The sequence below is a fragment of the Molossus molossus genome, unplaced genomic scaffold (genome assembly GCF_014108415.1).
Source record: "Molossus molossus isolate mMolMol1 unplaced genomic scaffold, mMolMol1.p scaffold_m16_p_13, whole genome shotgun sequence".
Taxonomy (NCBI): domain Eukaryota; kingdom Metazoa; phylum Chordata; class Mammalia; order Chiroptera; family Molossidae; genus Molossus; species Molossus molossus.
In genome coordinates, this window is record NW_023425348.1 from 87,716,879 (window position 1) to 87,734,123 (window position 17,245).

At 42.4% G+C, this 17,245-nt stretch overlaps 1 protein-coding gene across 1 annotated transcript in view; it reads right to left on the bottom strand.

Annotated features, from left to right (window-relative positions):
• Positions 1-17,238, bottom strand: part of DDB1 (damage specific DNA binding protein 1) — a 30,597-nt gene extending 13,359 nt beyond the window's left edge. Inside the window, exons 1-12 of the mRNA XM_036259185.1 lie at positions 17,045-17,238; positions 15,717-15,865; positions 14,086-14,202; positions 13,497-13,718; positions 10,923-11,037; positions 9,796-9,893; positions 7,814-7,972; positions 6,944-7,027; positions 6,276-6,392; positions 5,587-5,689; positions 1,759-1,834; positions 1,557-1,665 (exon numbers count right to left, since the gene is read on the bottom strand). Coding sequence (XP_036115078.1) covers positions 1,557-1,665; positions 1,759-1,834; positions 5,587-5,689; positions 6,276-6,392; positions 6,944-7,027; positions 7,814-7,972; positions 9,796-9,893; positions 10,923-11,037; positions 13,497-13,718; positions 14,086-14,202; positions 15,717-15,865; positions 17,045-17,105 — 1,410 coding nt within the window. The 5' untranslated portion in view covers positions 17,106-17,238. The remainder of the gene's footprint in view (positions 1-1,556; positions 1,666-1,758; positions 1,835-5,586; positions 5,690-6,275; positions 6,393-6,943; positions 7,028-7,813; positions 7,973-9,795; positions 9,894-10,922; positions 11,038-13,496; positions 13,719-14,085; positions 14,203-15,716; positions 15,866-17,044) is intronic.
• Positions 17,239-17,245: the final 7 nt, after the last annotated feature.

Genomic DNA, 17,245 nt, shown 5'->3' on the forward strand with positions numbered 1-17,245 from the left:
AGACTTTTAAGCCAGACAGACCTGAAGCTTACTACATACTAATTTCAGGACCTTGGGTAAGGGAATTGCCCCTCCGGCAAATTTTATGTTTGGAGGGACCCTGATGCTCTTTGTTTACACACCCAGAACACCTTTTGAGCTGTTCTCCATTCTGGCCACAGTCAGTATTTGCTAGTGGCAGGTATAGCACTTGAGTGCCTGAGGATTTATTAACTATTTCCATCTTTTTACCCATTTGGTATTTCTTTTAGCCAACAGGCAATGATGGATTTGGTAAAAACTGGAGGGAAGGTTCTGTCTGTGTGTGGACTGAGTGGGAGGGGGCAATACTGAATGCTTTGTCAGTATTTTCCATTTAGTGGCCTGAAGACGGCACGGCTTACGTATCTACTACTAAACGGCTTTCCTCCTTAAATATAAATTCAGTTTTGATAGGTAAGATGAATAGATACATAACAATGTCATCAACCTGCCTTTTGCTTTATTTCAGTGATAAATTTATAAAACATGTCAATGCAATTCTGTTGCCTTTACTAGAGAATTTTAAATAATTTTAATGAATTGTACACAGTAAAGAATTTAGATATTAAAAAACGTTGGAAGTGTCACATCATTACGTATTTAACATAATCTTTTTCAAGCCTCATTCCTGAAAAATAATGGTAGATCATTTGTTAGTATTACTTTCTTAAAGAATTCACTTTTGCTAGTTACTGTAAACACATTTCAAGAATAAGAAGTGTCAAAAGGCTTCTGACCCCAAATTGCACAAAGATTTAAAATAAGAATGCGGCCCTGGCCAGTGTGCTCAGTGATTAGAGTGCAGGTCTGTGCACCAAAGGGTCTCAGGTTTGATTCCTGGTCAAGGGTAAATACCTGGGTTGCAGGTTCAATCCCTGCCCAAGCGGGGCATGTAGAGGAGGCAGCCAACTGATGTGTCTCTCTCACATGAGTGTTTCTCTCTCTCTCTCACCCCGCCCCCCACTCCCTCCCTTCCTTCCATTCTCTCCAAAAATCAATGGAAAAAAAATATCTCTGGGTGAGGATTAACAAAAATAAATAAATAAATATAAGAATCCAAAGCGTCAGAGCTCTGGTTCTAATAATATGTGGAGAATGCTGCCAACAATCCTATATGGATGGTAGAATGATGATTGTTTTTCTTCTCTGTACTTTTCTATATTTTTCCAATAAGTATGTATTAATGTTATAACGAGGAGGGAAATGTGTCACAGAACACAGGATATAATTAGTGCTAAAACAATACCCCCTCCAAAATATAAATATTCTAATCCCAGTCTATAAAAAAAAGACATGAATAAACAATGTACATACATTTGCAGAGGTCACAAAGCTAAAAGCAACAACTCCAAAGTTAAGAGTTGCTAAATTACTAACTCTGAGTAGTGGGTTATCAAGTAATTTAATTCTTTTCTAGCCTTTTAATGTTACTTTTAGAGCCATAATAATGGACTGTTTTAAAATCCGGTGCTGTTCTACACTACACTCTAGGTCAAATTCAAGGACTTGGGGCCTGACCCCTTCGCAGTTGTTACCTGAATAAGTTGCTGATGAGCCACGTTGCCACAGAAGAAAGTCTGCTGATCGTCCACAAAACCCATCAGTTCAGTTTCTTCCACCTCCTCTCCGTTTAACATGAGAACTCTGCAGCAGAAGGAAGGCCAAGGTCAGCCGGACCAACTTCCCTCCCCAAACCCTTCTCATGAGCACTTGGAGCTGGCACCAGACTCATCTTACCTTGTCTGGCCCACAAAAGAGAGCACCAAAGTGTCATCAGTCTCCCGGTTAGGATCAGATCGCAGTGGCCATAGGCCTGGAACAAAGATCAAAGATCAAGATGCAGAGCAGAGACCAACACATCTAAGGAAGGGCCAGCTGACCCCACGGGAAGAGCAGGAAATTTGGAGTCTTCTGAAAAAGTCAGATATTCTAAAAACTGTTTTGAGCCGGATATTTTAAAGTTTTTCATTTGATTTCAGATAATACATTTGCATGACTCAAAGTCAAACTTATTTTTAAAACGTGCAACACCAGTCTCACTCCTATACCTCTCCTTCCGAGAATAGCTTCTAACTGGATTATTTTACTTCAAATAATCTCCAGGTCCCAGAAAGATCAATATCGCATGACCTCACTGATATGTGGAATCTAATGAACAAATAAACACATGAACAGAACAGAACCAGAGGTGTGGAAACATGGAACAGACTGATAAATCTCAGACGGAAGGGGGAGCAGGGAAGAGATCAACCAAAGAACTTATATGCATATATGCATTGCCCATGGCCGCAGATGAGAGAGTGGTGGTGGGGAAGGAGCTGGGTGAAAGGGAATAATGGGGGAGAGGGAATATCTGTCATACTCTAAACAATAAAGATAGTAACAAAGAGAATAATTTCTAGTTTGTCCTTCCAATTTACTTTTTTTATTTAACTAAATTTACTGGGGTAACATTAATAATTCAATTTTTTTTTTTAAATCCTCACCCGAGGATATTTTTCTATTTATCTTCAGATAGAGTGGGAGGAAGAGAAAGGGAGAGAGAGAGAAACATCGACATGAGAGAGACACATCAACTGGCTGCCTCCAGCACAACCCTGACCAAAGCTGGGAACAAAGAGAAAATGAGGTACGTGCCCTTGGCCGGAATCAAGCCCGCTACTCATTGGTCTGTGGGCCAACATTCCACTGCTGAGCCAAACCGGCCAGGGCTCAAATTATTTTTTTAATTTAAGGAATAGGTAAACATTGCATTATAAGCAAATACAAATATAATACAGCCTATGACGCACCATTCCACACCTTGTTTTCTCATTTACTATATGCCTGAGTCTCTACAGAACAACTCCTTTTTTTTGACATCTGCACAGTATTTAATTGTATGGCTATACCAGTTTATTAGTATGTCCACTGCTGGACACTTTCTTAGTGGATTTTCTTATTAACACACAATGCCACAAGGAATAATCTTACATATATGTCATTTGCTACCTATGAAGGTCTGTGGGGTAATGTCCAGAACTGGGTTTGTCGGGAGCACCCTTAATTCCTCATGGCCTCACCAACATAATGTATTGTCAAACTTTTGGATTTTGGTTATCTGGTAAAGAAGGATATCACCACTTTGTTCTGATTTGCATTTCTCTTAATACAAAGCGAGACCTGTTACCTGTCCGTTCATATCCTTTGCCAAATCGGGGACAGGAAATTTGATGATTTTTCTAGAAATTTTTTCCATGAATTAGGGAGATTGGGCCTTTGGCTAGAAGATGACACATTTTTAACTAGTTAGACATTTCTTCTTTCTAACTTAAGGTGATTTGTTTTCTTTAAGGCTTTTAGAGGGAAAGGGAGAAATAGAAACATTAGTAAGAGAGAACATCAATTAGCTGCCTCCTGCATGCCTCCCACTGGGGATTAGGTCCACAACCTGGGCACGTGCCCTGACCAGGAAATGAATTGGTGACCTCTTGGTGCATGGGTCGACGCTCAACCACTGAGCCATACTGGCTGGGCTACAGTGGTTTTTAAAAAATATATTTTCATTGATTTTTTAGAGAAAGGGGAAGGGAGAGAAAGATAGAAACATCAATGTGAAAGAGATACATCAAGCAGCCGCCTCCTGCACGCCCCCTACTGGAAATCAAGACCACAGGCATGTGCCCTGACAGGGAATTGAACAGGAACCTCTCAGTCCACGCCATGACACTCAATTCACTGAACCACACTGGCTGGGCTACAGTGTTCTGTTTTTGCCATGGAGGAGTGTTTTATTTTTATGTTGTTGAATTTATCAATCTTTCTTTTTGGCTTCTGTATTCTAAGTCACAGTTTAAAAGACCTTCCCCACTCCAAAATTAGAAAGAAATCACAAATTTCTTCTTTTAGCTTTTGTATGGCTTCATATTTTACTTTAAGTTTTCGATCCATTTAGATTCCAGCAAAGTATACATTGTGCAGTATGGGTCCCACCTTATCTCTTCTCAAATGACTGTTATCCCACACCATCTATTAAAAGAATCGCTTTTGCCCTGACTGGTTTTGCTCAGCGGTTAGAGCATTGGCCTGTGGACCAGGGAGTCCCGGGTTCAATTCCAGCCAAGGGCATGTACCTTGGTTGGGGACCCCAATGCAGGTGGCAACCAGTCAATGTGTCTCTCTCACATCAATATTTCTCCCCGCCCCCCCCCCCCCACTCTGTCTGAGAATAAATGCAAAAATATCCTCAGGTGAAGATTAAAGGATAATAATAAAGAGTCACCTTTACCTCACTGAATTAAGATACTGTCACTATCATACACTAAACTCCCACATATAACTATATTACTTCTAGACTTTTCAGTCTGCCCATGGGACTCTGCCTGTTTGTGCACCAAAACCACACTACCAGTTACTTAGGTTTAATAGTACATTTTAATATCTGGTAAGGCTAGTCCCGTCTCACTGCTCTTAAGTTTTCCTGGCTTTTCTTGTTTCTTCCTTTTTTCATTTGGACTTGTCTACATCAAGGAAAAAACCTATTGATATTTTTATTGAGATACATTATACATAAAAAGTCAAAGAGAGAACAGCTCTATAATGATTTATAAGACCTTGGTATGTTTTTTTCATTTGATCAACCTATTATTTTAATCCTTCAAGAGTACTTTAAAAGTTTTCTGCACACAGATTTTGCACATTTCTTGTTAAATTTATTCCTAGTATTTTATCTTTTGGCTGCTATTACAAATTGCCTCTTTCCCTTTACTATACCTTCTAATTGTGTTTTTAAATAAAAGTTATTGATTTTAGTACATTAATTTTATATCCTGCCACCCTAATGAGTTATTGTCTAGTTTTTCCGTTGATTATCTTGGGTTTTGCAGTTATATGATCTCTTCCTTTCTCATTCATAAACCTGTGTTTCTTTTCTGTCCCCATCCTCCTGTTTATATTCTAAATTACTTTACTTTAGATGTACTTCCTATATACAATGTTAAACTGGTTTTGTTCTCTGATTCAATGTGATCATCTTTTTCTTGTAATAGGTAAGTTTAGCCCATTCACATTTACTGACAGAGTACCAAGTATCTGAGACAGATATATATGTTTGGTATCAGTTCTATCACATTACTTTAGGTTATGTTTACTGTTTATATACTGCAAAAGTCTTTCATTGTGCAGTCTTTGATCTTTTTTATTACATTAGTTCTCCTAGAATTGAGGAAGACTTGTATTTTTGTTCTACAAGTTACCTATATATTTCTAGGATATCCTCAATCCCCACTTCCTTTAGGAATTCTATCAGTTCCCTATTAACAACATTAAATTTAATTTGTTGTATTTTCCTCCCCATTCCTCTATTTCATTATCCAATTTCGGTCAATAGCATTCTTTTTTTAAGTTAACTTTTACACGTTTAAGTATGTTTAAGCTTCTATCTTTTCAGTGTTATCATGGCTTTCTGTACTCTTCATGGGATCTGTTTTCCTCTAGCCCTCACCAAAGTGCCTCCAGGACAAGAAACAAGAACAAAAGCCAAGGTCATTCAAATAAGATTCACATCCTACATCACCAAAAGGCTACCTTTGATGCCTGGTAAGTCAATGCTGGCATGCTCGTGGATTCCAATTCCATTCCGGATGATCCGTAAGGAACCTTCTTTGAAAGCCCCAGAGCAAGTGACCAGCTGCAAGGAGAGAACAGGTTTCTAAATAACCCCCTCCAGAGCTGGGGCCATCATAAAGAAAGTAAACAAGCTGTACCTAAACCTAAGGACCCTTACTGTGGAGCTAGGTTTAGAGATGCAGACTCAGCAGAGGCTCATCTCCAAAGTCTCCCAAATATACAGAGCAGACAGGATGTCCTAGTCCGAAAAGCAAAAAGCTCCTACTACTTCTAGCAAGTTTGCTTCCACCCTTGGAACCCAGTTTACTAGAAAGATCACAGGACCTGAAATTAGACATACCTGCCATTTACTACTTATATGACCTTGGACAAGTTATTTAATCCCTCTCAGCCCTAAATTTCCTCACTTTTTAGAAATGGCCAAGAATCCCTACCAGGGTACTCATGCAATTATAGATAATGTATATAAAGTGCCTGGCAGACCAAGATAGGCACTCAATAAATGGTAGTTATCCTTCTACCACTGAGATTAGCGAGTAAGGCTCTTAAAAGTTATCTTCAGTGCGCACTCCCCATTCAAGACAGGCAAACCCAGGAGGGCACAGTCTGGGCACATCAACTATCCATTTCCAGGGTGATCCCCTTACCTGTCCCTGCCCCTGTCTCTCCAGGTCCACCACACACATGTCCACAATGGGTCCTAAATTGGTAAAGGTTTCCATGGCCACTACATAGGAGCCTTGTTCATTGCTGTCAACATTGAGCTAAGAAGAAAGAAAAATGTTAGTCCTATAACACTCAGACTCACCCCAAAAGTGATAGTCTTTATCCAAAAGAAACCCTCAATCCTGCTTGAGCTGCCCTTCCTGTGCTCCACTAAAGGTTTTTAGAAGGGGACTGTCAGCTAAGGAACATGTTTGTCCTACAGGTGACCCACTAACCAGCCAGGAATTTCTAATGAAACAGTTTGGACATTAACATAAAATGTTTGCATGCATTTCTCTGCAGAGAAGGTCTAACATTTTTATATTCTAAAGGATATTCAGTACATTAGACTATGACCTTTTCAAGGCAGGAGCTGGGTCTTGCTCATCATTGTCCATAGCACCCAGCATCTTGCCTGGCACATTAGCTGAATGAACCTTTAGGACAAAGAGCTGGTCAGGGGAGGATGTTAAATCAAACAAGTAGAAAGATGCATAGTAGGAATATGGATGAACAGAAGAAATTCTGAGAGGCACTGAATACAAGAGAAACCCGACCAAGCAGCAGGGAAGCCAGTGAAAAAGAAGCAAGAAAGAAAGCATCTTCTCACCTTCACAAGCTGGGAGTCGCCAAGGCGAGACCCGACAAACACAACACCGTTATCCAGGTATGTCAAGCATTCAGCAATAGAGGTCTAGGAGAAAGTCAACAGCATGAAAGGTATCAGAATGGACTCCTTGTGAGATCCAGACACCATCCTATCCACTCTCAAACCTATGCTGAGAAAACACACGACTACAGCCATGATGCCCAAAACAATTGTCCATTTCAAGTCCCAGGTTATACTAAACCAGTGGTTCTCAACCTTCCTAATGCCACGACCCTTTTAACAGAGTTCCTCATGTTGTGGTGACCCCCCAACCATAAAATTATTTTCGTTGCTACTTCATAACTGTAATTTTGCTACTGTTATGTCTTAGGCAACCCCTGTGAAAGGGTTGTTCAACCCCCAAAGGGGTCGCAACCCACAGATTGAGAACCGCTGCACTAAACAAATGTTCTTAAATCTCTGAAGTTTGTGACTCTCCATTTATCACATACCTAGTCAGAAAAATCTATAATTTATCTCAAAAGTGGCTGCTCCAAATGGTCCCTTTAATCCTAACTTCAGTCTCCTCGAAATAATTAGAAACCTCCAAAATTCACTGCATGATTCTTAAACCTCGATGGGACTCTCCTCACAGAAGTGAGTATCAACATTAGATTAATCTTTAATTACTTTTGTTTCTTTCTTTCTACACTAGAGGTAGTGCCCAGCTGCCTGTGAGATTCTCCAACATCTAACTCATTCAAAAACAAACTTCCACAGCAGGACTGACCATTTGTTGCTGGGTAATATAACTCCAGCTGTAGTGTGGGACCACACACATGGGGTCATTAGGCCCCAAGGAGAATGCAGCAGAGTAGGAGCAAGCCCTACCTCTCCGAGGAGTTCCACACGGAGATCCTTGAGGGTGACAGTGCCATCCATCTGTTCCTCCTTCTCCAAAAGCAGCATGAAGAGCCGTCCCTCCATGTCCCCCAACAGATAACGAGAACCATTGGGGTCCACACGATTGTGACACACAATCGTGCTTTGCTGCCAAGAGGGAAGACACAGTTATGAGAGATTAATCGTCTTTAACAACCAGAGAGCAAACCATTCCCTTTACCAAACCCAGCCATTGCATGAGTAAGAAATCCAATCAGCTAACATTGCATGTGTGATGGAAAATGCAGACATTTTGCCTTGGCTAATTTGGCTTAGCAATTAAGAGCGTCAGACTGGCCCTGGCCGGTTTGGCACAGCGGTCAGAGCATTGGCCTGCGGTCCAGAGAGACCTGGGTTCAGTTCCCGATAAGGGCATGTACCTCAGTTGCAGTTTTTCCCCAGCCCTGGTTGGGTTGTGCGGGATGCAGCCACTTGAAGTGTCCCTTTCACATCGACGTTTCTCTCTCTCTCTCCCTCCCACTCTATCTGAACAAAAAAATGGAAAAACATCCTTGGGTGAGGTTAAAAAAAAGAGCATGGGGCCGCATACTGAAGGGTCACAGGTTCGATTCTCGGTCAAGGGTGCGTATCTGGGTTTTGGGTTTGATCCCTGCCCCCGGTCAGGGTCATGTCATGTGGGAGGTGACCAAATGATGTGTCTCTCTTACATTAATGTCTCTCTCTCCTAACCTAAACCCTCCCTCACTCCCTCCCACTCTATCTAAAAATCAATGAAAAAATATCCTCGGGTGAGGATTAAAAAATTAAAAATCAAGAAAATTGAGACATTTTTATTTTGAGGACAATATTCTGAGGAGTTCAATATAGCTATAATGTTTAATCACATATTATTCTACTGGAAAATAGGAACAGAAAGAATAGAAAGAAACTACAATTATTCACTGGACTGTAAATGCTACTACTGATTTTGTTAATTTATCCTCACTATCATTAATTATCTCCTAACACTATTGCTCCCATACACTTTATTTATCATCAAGTCCTAATTTTTATGACTTGAAATTTTAAGGTTTGAAATTTTTATGACTAATTTTTAAAAGTCTATACAATTTACCACTATAGTACTTTACATGATACAAGCCCTGAAAATACTCAAATGAATTTGCAAAATTACTCCCTTCTTAAAGTGCCTTCGTCAATGAAAAGGGAAAACCTATTTTTTTTTCAAATCCTCACCCAAGGATATTTTTCCATTTATCTTCAGATAGAGTGGGAGGGAGAAACAGAAAAAGAAACATCGATGAGCCCTGGCCGGTTTGGCTCAGCGGTTAGAGCGTCGGCCTGCAGTCCTGAGAGACCCGGGTTCGGTTCCCGCTAAGGGCGTGTACCTCGGCTGCAGTTTGTCCCCAGCCCTGGTCGGTTGTGCGGGTGGCAGCCACTCGATGTGTTCCTTTCACATCGATGTTTCTCTCTCTCTCTCTCTCTGTTCCTCTCTCTCCCTCCCACTCTACCTGAACAAAAAATGGAAAAATGTCGTCGGGTGAGGATAAAAAAATAAAAAAAGAAACATCGATGTGAGAGAGGCACACTGATTGGTTGTCTCCCACACAACCCCGACCAGGGCTGGGACCGAACTGCAACTGAGATACATGCCCTTGACTGGAATTGAACCCGTGACTCTTTGGTCCATGGGCTGATGCCCTAACCATTGAGCAAAACTGGCCAGGGCAAGGGTAAACCTATTGTATTATTTCTCTTTCTTAGTGAGCAAGCAATCTCTTTTTAAGCAAAACCAGGCCAATCTCTTCGTATTCCCAATGACCAACACAATGTCTTACAAACTTAGTGAACAATACAGACATCTGTGAATCGCCTTTTGACAAATGAGGAGAAAGAAGGGAACAGGGTAAGAACAAGGAGAAAAGGGGGAAAAAGATAAAAGGGGGAAAAAGTAAAGGAAAGCTGCTCACCTTGATGATAGGAGGTGCAATTGCCAGGTATTTGTCACCATTGTGATAGGTGATCGATTCCTGTCCGATGATGATGGCCCCTCCAAAAGGCTCTGGGACTGCAGAAGAAAGGGCAGCATTAGAGTGCTCCGCACTGCGGACCTGTCAGACTCGCAGACAGCAAGGGAACTGACTCAGTTATATGAGGCAAACTTTAAGATAATTATTACTTTTAACGACGTCTGAGCCCATGGAACATGATAGCCTTTTTCTGAGATTCCCGTCTTAGAAATCTCAAGCTGGCATTATCTAACATCCCCCCCACCCCCACCCCGTGATATTTTATTGCCACTCCTGGTGTTTCTTCCACATGCATTCTTTTCACTTTTCTCTCCTATATTTGATCCTTCCTAACTAAAAGTTTTTACTTTTCTCCTTGTTCCTTAGCTTAATTTCCCCCATCAGAGTCACCATTCAGAAGAACTAGTTTGCACTTAAGAGTTTTTAAACTTCTCTGCTAGATGAGACACACAACACAGTGCTGGGGCGAGTACAGAAAAACTGCAAACAGGCCTGGAATGTAGCCCAGGCTTTGTCAAGTAAGTACAGGCATGGACAAGTCCCTCAGGCCCTGTTTCCTCATCTACGAAATAAAGAGTCAGATTAGATAAGCTGTATTGGGCCCTTACAGTTTTTTATATGCTATGCTCAACAATAAAATAATGAGCCCTGGCTGGTTTGGCTCAGCGTTGGAGCATCAGCCTGCAGACCAGAGAGTCCCGGGTTTGGTTCCTGCTAGAGGCAAGTACCAAAACAAACAAACAAAAAAAACAATAAAATAATGAGACTAATTTCCATATGCCACTCTGCAAATCAATTTCAGTATTTTATAGTTAACTCCAAATAAGGAAAACTATACTTTGGGAGGGAGGGGGTGAAAAACAAGACAATCCCAAAAACAGAAATGGAAAAAGAAGAAAAATTTAAAAAGCACATTTAGAGAGAGGAGGCACAGGGAGTGCTGAACAACACATGCACTTAAAAGCACTTGAGCACTGAAAGGAAGGGGCAGAGCAGGTGAGGAAGGAACCATAGGGAACTGGCCCAGACCTGGGGTGGAGGCAAATTTCCTGAAACCCCCAACCAACCTGCAATCACCATGGAAGCTTCAGCTTCTACATTTTCCTGTTTCCAAGGGCCCTTATTGAACTCCTTCTCTCGAAGAGACACCTCATAGGTTTTTACATGCCGCCCCTGAGGGTCCTAGGTGGAAAAAGGTGGAATGATTAGCCTGTAGGAAAAGAGAGGGTCCCTAAAAAGGACTGGTGACCACCACCCAACGTCAGAAATCCTGTCATGTCAGCCTCCCCATCCTGTGACTGAGTAAACTATCACTGAGGCCTACTGTTACCAACAGTTCAACCAACCAATAAATGTTTAAGAAACAGAAAAAATGAAATTGTCACACTGTACTAACCACTATACGATACAATGTAAATATGTAGATGTGTATGTGTGCAAGCACGTGTATGTTATATATGTATTATACATATGTATGTGTGTATCCATACATAAATGTGTGTGTGTGTGTGTGTGTGTGTGTGTGTATTCTATATTCATTGACCGCGAGGAACTTTAAAAATATCTAAAGAGCCCTGGTAGGTTAACCTGAGAGTGGTTGGAGCTTCCGCCTACAAAACAAAGGGTCACAGGTTCCATCCCCGGCCCAGTCAGGGGCATGCAGGAGGCAACCAATCAATGTGTCTCACATCAATATTTGTTTTTCTCTCTCTCTCTCCCCCCCACCCTTCCACTTTATCTCAAAATCAATGAAAAAATGTCCTCGGGTGAGGATTAACAACAAAACAGCTAAAGAGAAAAAAATGTTTTTTTTTGAGAAACTAAAAATACATCTAAATTTTTAAAAATTTGTATGATAAATTCTTAAAAGCAGTCTGCTGAGGTGATGGTAGAAGACAACATATTCCTCCTCTAAAGTTAGTCAAAACCAGTCCTTCCATTGTCAACACCATCTTCCCCTCCTTTTTCTGAACCATGACTCACTTTGTCCTGGAGCTGACAGTCGTCTTTACAAGATATAAGAGCAGGGTTGGGGAGAAGGCTACATTCGGCCAGTGGAGGACAGCCTCAACAAAGGCCAGACCCAGGTCTAAGAAGTTATGAAAGGAATTCAGTGATGTTTTCCAGGGCAAGAACCACACCTCAATCACCGTGACAGCTCCTAAAACACTTAGCATAACTACCTTTCACACAGTAAACAATGGACAAATTGAATTTTTGATACAAAAACTAGAGATAAGGTAATTTTTAGTTGATGAAAAGATTTTCCCATTAATGATTGGAGTAAGACTCAAACTCACAGTAAGTTCAACCTGGGGTTTGGATTTAGGCCTATTGAGACACATACAGAAATAAAAAGATCGTGCACACAGGCAGCCCTGAGGCTGGGAGCAGGAAGAGTCAGAATAACCCATGTTTTAATGACCCAATGCTTACAAAACTGAAGAAGGGAGACAAACTCTAAGTTTTTATTTCAGCTCTGATAGTTAATGCACTATAAAAAAGCTCAAACAAAATTTCCGAAATAGTTTCAACCTTATTTGATTGAACTTGATACTAACCAGCCTCAGAACTTTAACATTTCCAGTGACACTAAGAAATCTACAAATAGTTATACATCAGTGTATTTCCAATACTTAACACAGCTATCAGTGTTTTCATGCCCACACACAGTACATGGACTTGGACTCTTTCCTGCTGTCATTTATTCAATGACACGCTAGTAAAATGACCTCATGCTATACAGCCCTTTGTTAAAAGGCTGTGATTTTACCAGGATACAGACATGTTAGTCTAGTGCTGTGCCACTGTGCCCTGCCCCCCACTGCACGCCCCCCAGCAACAGCTCTGGCCCAGAGAACAGCTGCCCACGATCAGCTCTGCTAAAGTTTTAAGCACAGATTAAAATAGAAGTCAAGAGCCAGCAAGTCACCAGAAAGTGAGTGCTGAATAAAATGCCAACCTTTTCTTAGAAGACATATATAAAGCGTCACCAAGACATTTTTTCTAAAGGCAACTTCCAGATCATTTCTCTAAGTTTTTAATTGATTTTTTTTAGAGGGAGCAGGAGAGGGGGAGAGAGGGAGGGAGGGGGCGGGATAGGGAGAGAGAGGGAGGGAGGGATAGGGACAGAGAGAGAGAGTGAAAGACAGACAGACAGACAGACATGGATTATTATTTCACTGACTTATGTATTCTATTCATTGGTCAATCTTGTATATGCCCGGACCCAGGATCAAACCCACACTGTTCGCGTATCAGGACCATGCTCTAAACAACTAAGGTACCCAGTGGAGCCATTTCCTAAATTTTAATAATCCCCTAGCATGCCAATAGGAGACTAAGACAAAGTATAAACTAGGTCAACCTATAAAATCTGCAAGGCCCATAACCAGGGCGTAATCTCAGGATTAAAACCTGCTACAAGCCTCAGAAAGCTTCCTTCCTCCACAACAAGTACTACTGCACTCTGGTCACAATCAAAACCTGATCTATATTAATTATATCATTCAAAACATTTCAGGACAATATTCAACACTTCTGCCTACCCTACTACAAAATCCAGGCATTTCAAGTAGCAAAAATGAACTCCTACTATGCCAAACCATACAGCTTCTCCCCCCCCCCCCCCCATTCAGTACCTGGTAGACAAAACAGATGGTAGGTGCTTGGCAACCATATAGGAACTTGACGTCGATGACATGCAACTCCTCCAGGCGGATGTTAAAGGCCTTGAGCTCTTTATTATCCCGGTCTAGGGGAATAACCTTGAAAAGGCCATCATAGAGTCGCAGGCCAATCATCCGGCACTCGGGGTCAATGATGCCAATAATGCCAGTCTCTGAGGGGCGGCCGATTCGGTCCTGAGAAGTAAAACTCGGGTTAGGGAAGAACCTCAACACCCAGAGCAACAGAGGACATTGGGCACCACTTTACCAGGATGATTTTAAGAGTGATGGTAAAACTGGTGGCATTTACATGACATGCCAGGAAGCCTAAATGTTAGTGTATATCCTTCTGTAAAACACAGAACTCAGTGAGTTATTTACTCTGTCCCTTGGACTCTGAATAAACTAAAGAAGTCCTCTCATCATAAAAGCTCAAACCCTTAGTGTTTTCTCCTTGTTTCTCTGATCATATAGAGAGCTGCCCCTAGCATTTCAATTTGCTTCATCAAATCATGACAGCCCTACCTGGAAAACTCTCATCAGTCTGAGGCAGCCACCTCACCTGGACGTTGCCATGGGCTCGTGTGATGATATCGATGCTCTCACCACTCTGCTTATACTCCAGGATGCAGGCGTTGTACTTAGCTGTCAGGATAAACAGTAGGTCCTTGCTCTCCCCCTGAAAACCAACATTATGCTATCAAAAGAGGTTCTTTTTAAAACAGGAATTCCTGCCCTGGCCAGTTTGGCTCAGCGGTTAGAGCATCAGCCTGCGGTCCAGAGAGACCCAGGTTCGGTTCCCGCTAAGGGCACGTATTTGGGTTGCAGTTTGTCCCCAGCCCTGGTTGGGTTGTGTGGGAGGCAGCCACTCAATGTGTCCCTTTCATGTCGATGTTTCTCTCTCTCTCTCCCCCTCCCACTCTATCTGAACAAAAAATGGAAAAATGTCCTCGGGTGAGAGGAATGAATGAATGAATGAATAAATAAATAAATAAATAAATAAAAAACAGGAATTCCTGCCCAGCCTTTAGGCATCATTCTTTAAGCATGCCAGTTCTTTAAGAATATTTTTCCTCCCTGAAAAGAAAATCCACAGTGGATTTTCAGACAAAAGTGCACACACACACACTCTGAGGGTGTGTTCTAATGACCAGAACTGAAGGTGTTAAACATCTAGTTCTCACTTTCAGGATTCCCCATCTCTCTGCTCTACATACTATGTCTTCATCTATTTCCATATCAAGCTAATCTCAAATCATTCCATTCAAATTCTAAAAGATGAATGTACTGACTCCTCTAATCTTCTCCAAGTATTTGAAGAGGGGGAAAAAGGTGAAAAACAATGAAGCTAAAATGGATCTACAAAGTCTTTATTATTTTTTTAATACGTTTTTATTGATTTTTTTAGAGAGAAAAAGAAACATCAATGCGAGAAACATCTATCGGTTGCCTCATGCACACCCTTACCGTGGATTGCTCCCACAACCCAAGCATGTGCCCTGACCAGGAATCAAACCAGGACCTCTCAGTCCAGGAGACGATGCTCAATCTACTGAGTCACACCAGCCACACAAGTCTTATGATTAACACAGACCCCCAAATTGTGAGTATTTTGTTCAAAGGGGTTTATACATAAAATTCTGAATTCACTGCTTTCTTGTGTGATTCAGTTAAGATATGATGAAGCAATGTGGTGGCTACTTGAATGAAAACATTTGAATTATAATAATGATCATGTGATGATAACTGTTAACATAACAATGAGCGCTTGCTAAACCCTGTGTTATTAAGTCATTTAATCTTCACAATAACCCAGGGGATTGGATACTGTTATCCCTGTTTTGCAGATAAGTAAATAAGGCTCTGAAAGGTTAAGTGACACCCAAAGTTAGAATTAATAAGGAATGAAGCCAGGACTGCCCTACTCTAGGGCCAATGTTCTGAATTACCATGACAACCCACAGTATGGTGACCCACATTTCAAACCGTTTTAATTTCCCTTTCTTAAGGAAGTCAACTTGATCATTTTTCCCTAGTCAATCTCTCCCACTTCTAGGAAGCTTATTCAAGAAGAATATCAATTAAAGCCTGCCATTCAAAAGAAGTAGTTTCTCTCCTGAGCCTTACTCCACCCATCCCAAGCAATAATATACAACGTAAAAAAAAGTGCTAGGCCCAACCCAGAGCACTTACCTTGGGCCTGAAGAGCTCCATGACAGCGATCTTCCCATACATGCCCACCTCTTTAACAGGCCGGAGCCCCTCGGCAGTGACCACATAGATCTCTAATCTCGTGTTTTTGGCAATCAGCAGGTTCAAGTCTTCAGCTGAAGTAAAGTGTCCTGAAAAAACAAACAAACAAACATATCTTCTAACTTTTGAAGCCAGAGCAGTCTCTTAATCATCTAGAATTCTCACTTAATTCGTACAATTTCTCCTATTCGCTCCAGTCACTCCCTTCTCACCAAACCCAGCCTGTCAGTCTTAACTTCACACGCTCATGAAAGGCTACACTTCTCTAATCAGACTGAGAAACGTGGACGGGGCTTAGAAGCAGCATGTCCTTCAACTGACAATGACTGTGAAAACCCTTCAGATGGCTCTGCACCCTCAAATTTTCCTTTTCCTTTTGCAGGGACACACTTATCCTCTAAATAAGGGATGCTAGAGAAAACGTTCATTTCTATTCGGTCTTTATCTAAGTTTTCACAAGAATCTTTACCAAACAGACCAGGTCAGATGAAAATTCTCAGAGCTTTGTATTAAAACTGTTTTGTCCACACCTCTCAGTAGTCTACCAATACCATCATCCAGCCTCCTTCACCGCTCCCAACTCTCTGGCAACTGTTTTGTTTTGGAATCGTAATAAGTATTGACAGAAACACACAAGTTTGAGGTCACCCTAATTTTGCTCAAAACTTTGTGCAAAATGACTACTCCCGGACTGTGGACATCTGTGTCCTTAATCTCTGCACAGTCAACAAGGCAAACCCAGCACTGGGTCGGGCCATCCTAACCCTCTTTCCCAGCAGCTCCAAGTAAACAACAGCCCGAGGCAAAGACTCCAGGCCTGCTCTGGGTGAGTGTGAGCATTCCTCACGTCCCTCCACCCCCACCCCACCCCCACCCCGCCCCAGGCTATCCCACAGGAAAACTCTGACCCCCAAATCGCCACCACCACCGCCCCTTCCCCGACCACACGAGGCCAATGTCGGGGCCCAAGGAACACCGCACGACCAACTCACACTTCGCTTTCTGTCCTACTGGGCCCGTCCCCGTCCTCGAGGCCAAGTGACCTCCCAGGACGAAAGGGGACCCTCGAACACAGCTTTTAAGCTCCAAAAAGCGCGTGTGGAGACAGCTTCTTTGAAGTCGTGGACTAGGAGAAGTTCCTCGGCCTGCGGCGCCTTCCATCGCCGGGCCCGGGCCCTCCCGGCCGCCCTAAGGGTCGCGGGCCTCCCTAGGCCGCGGTGCCCCCCAGATCCCGCCCTCGCCGGGGTCTCGGGCCGTGGCAGCCTCACCGGTCACGCAGCCGTTCACGGCGGTGGGCTTCTGGGCCGTTACCACGTAGTTGTACGACATGTCGAGGGCTGGGCGGCCTGTCGAGACTCGAGCGCAACGATACACAGATGGACACCAGCGAAGAGACAGGGGCCCAACCCGCGCGGCGCTCTCCACGGCCGCTGCCGCTGCCTCCGCCCCGCAGACACGTTGCAGGCCAG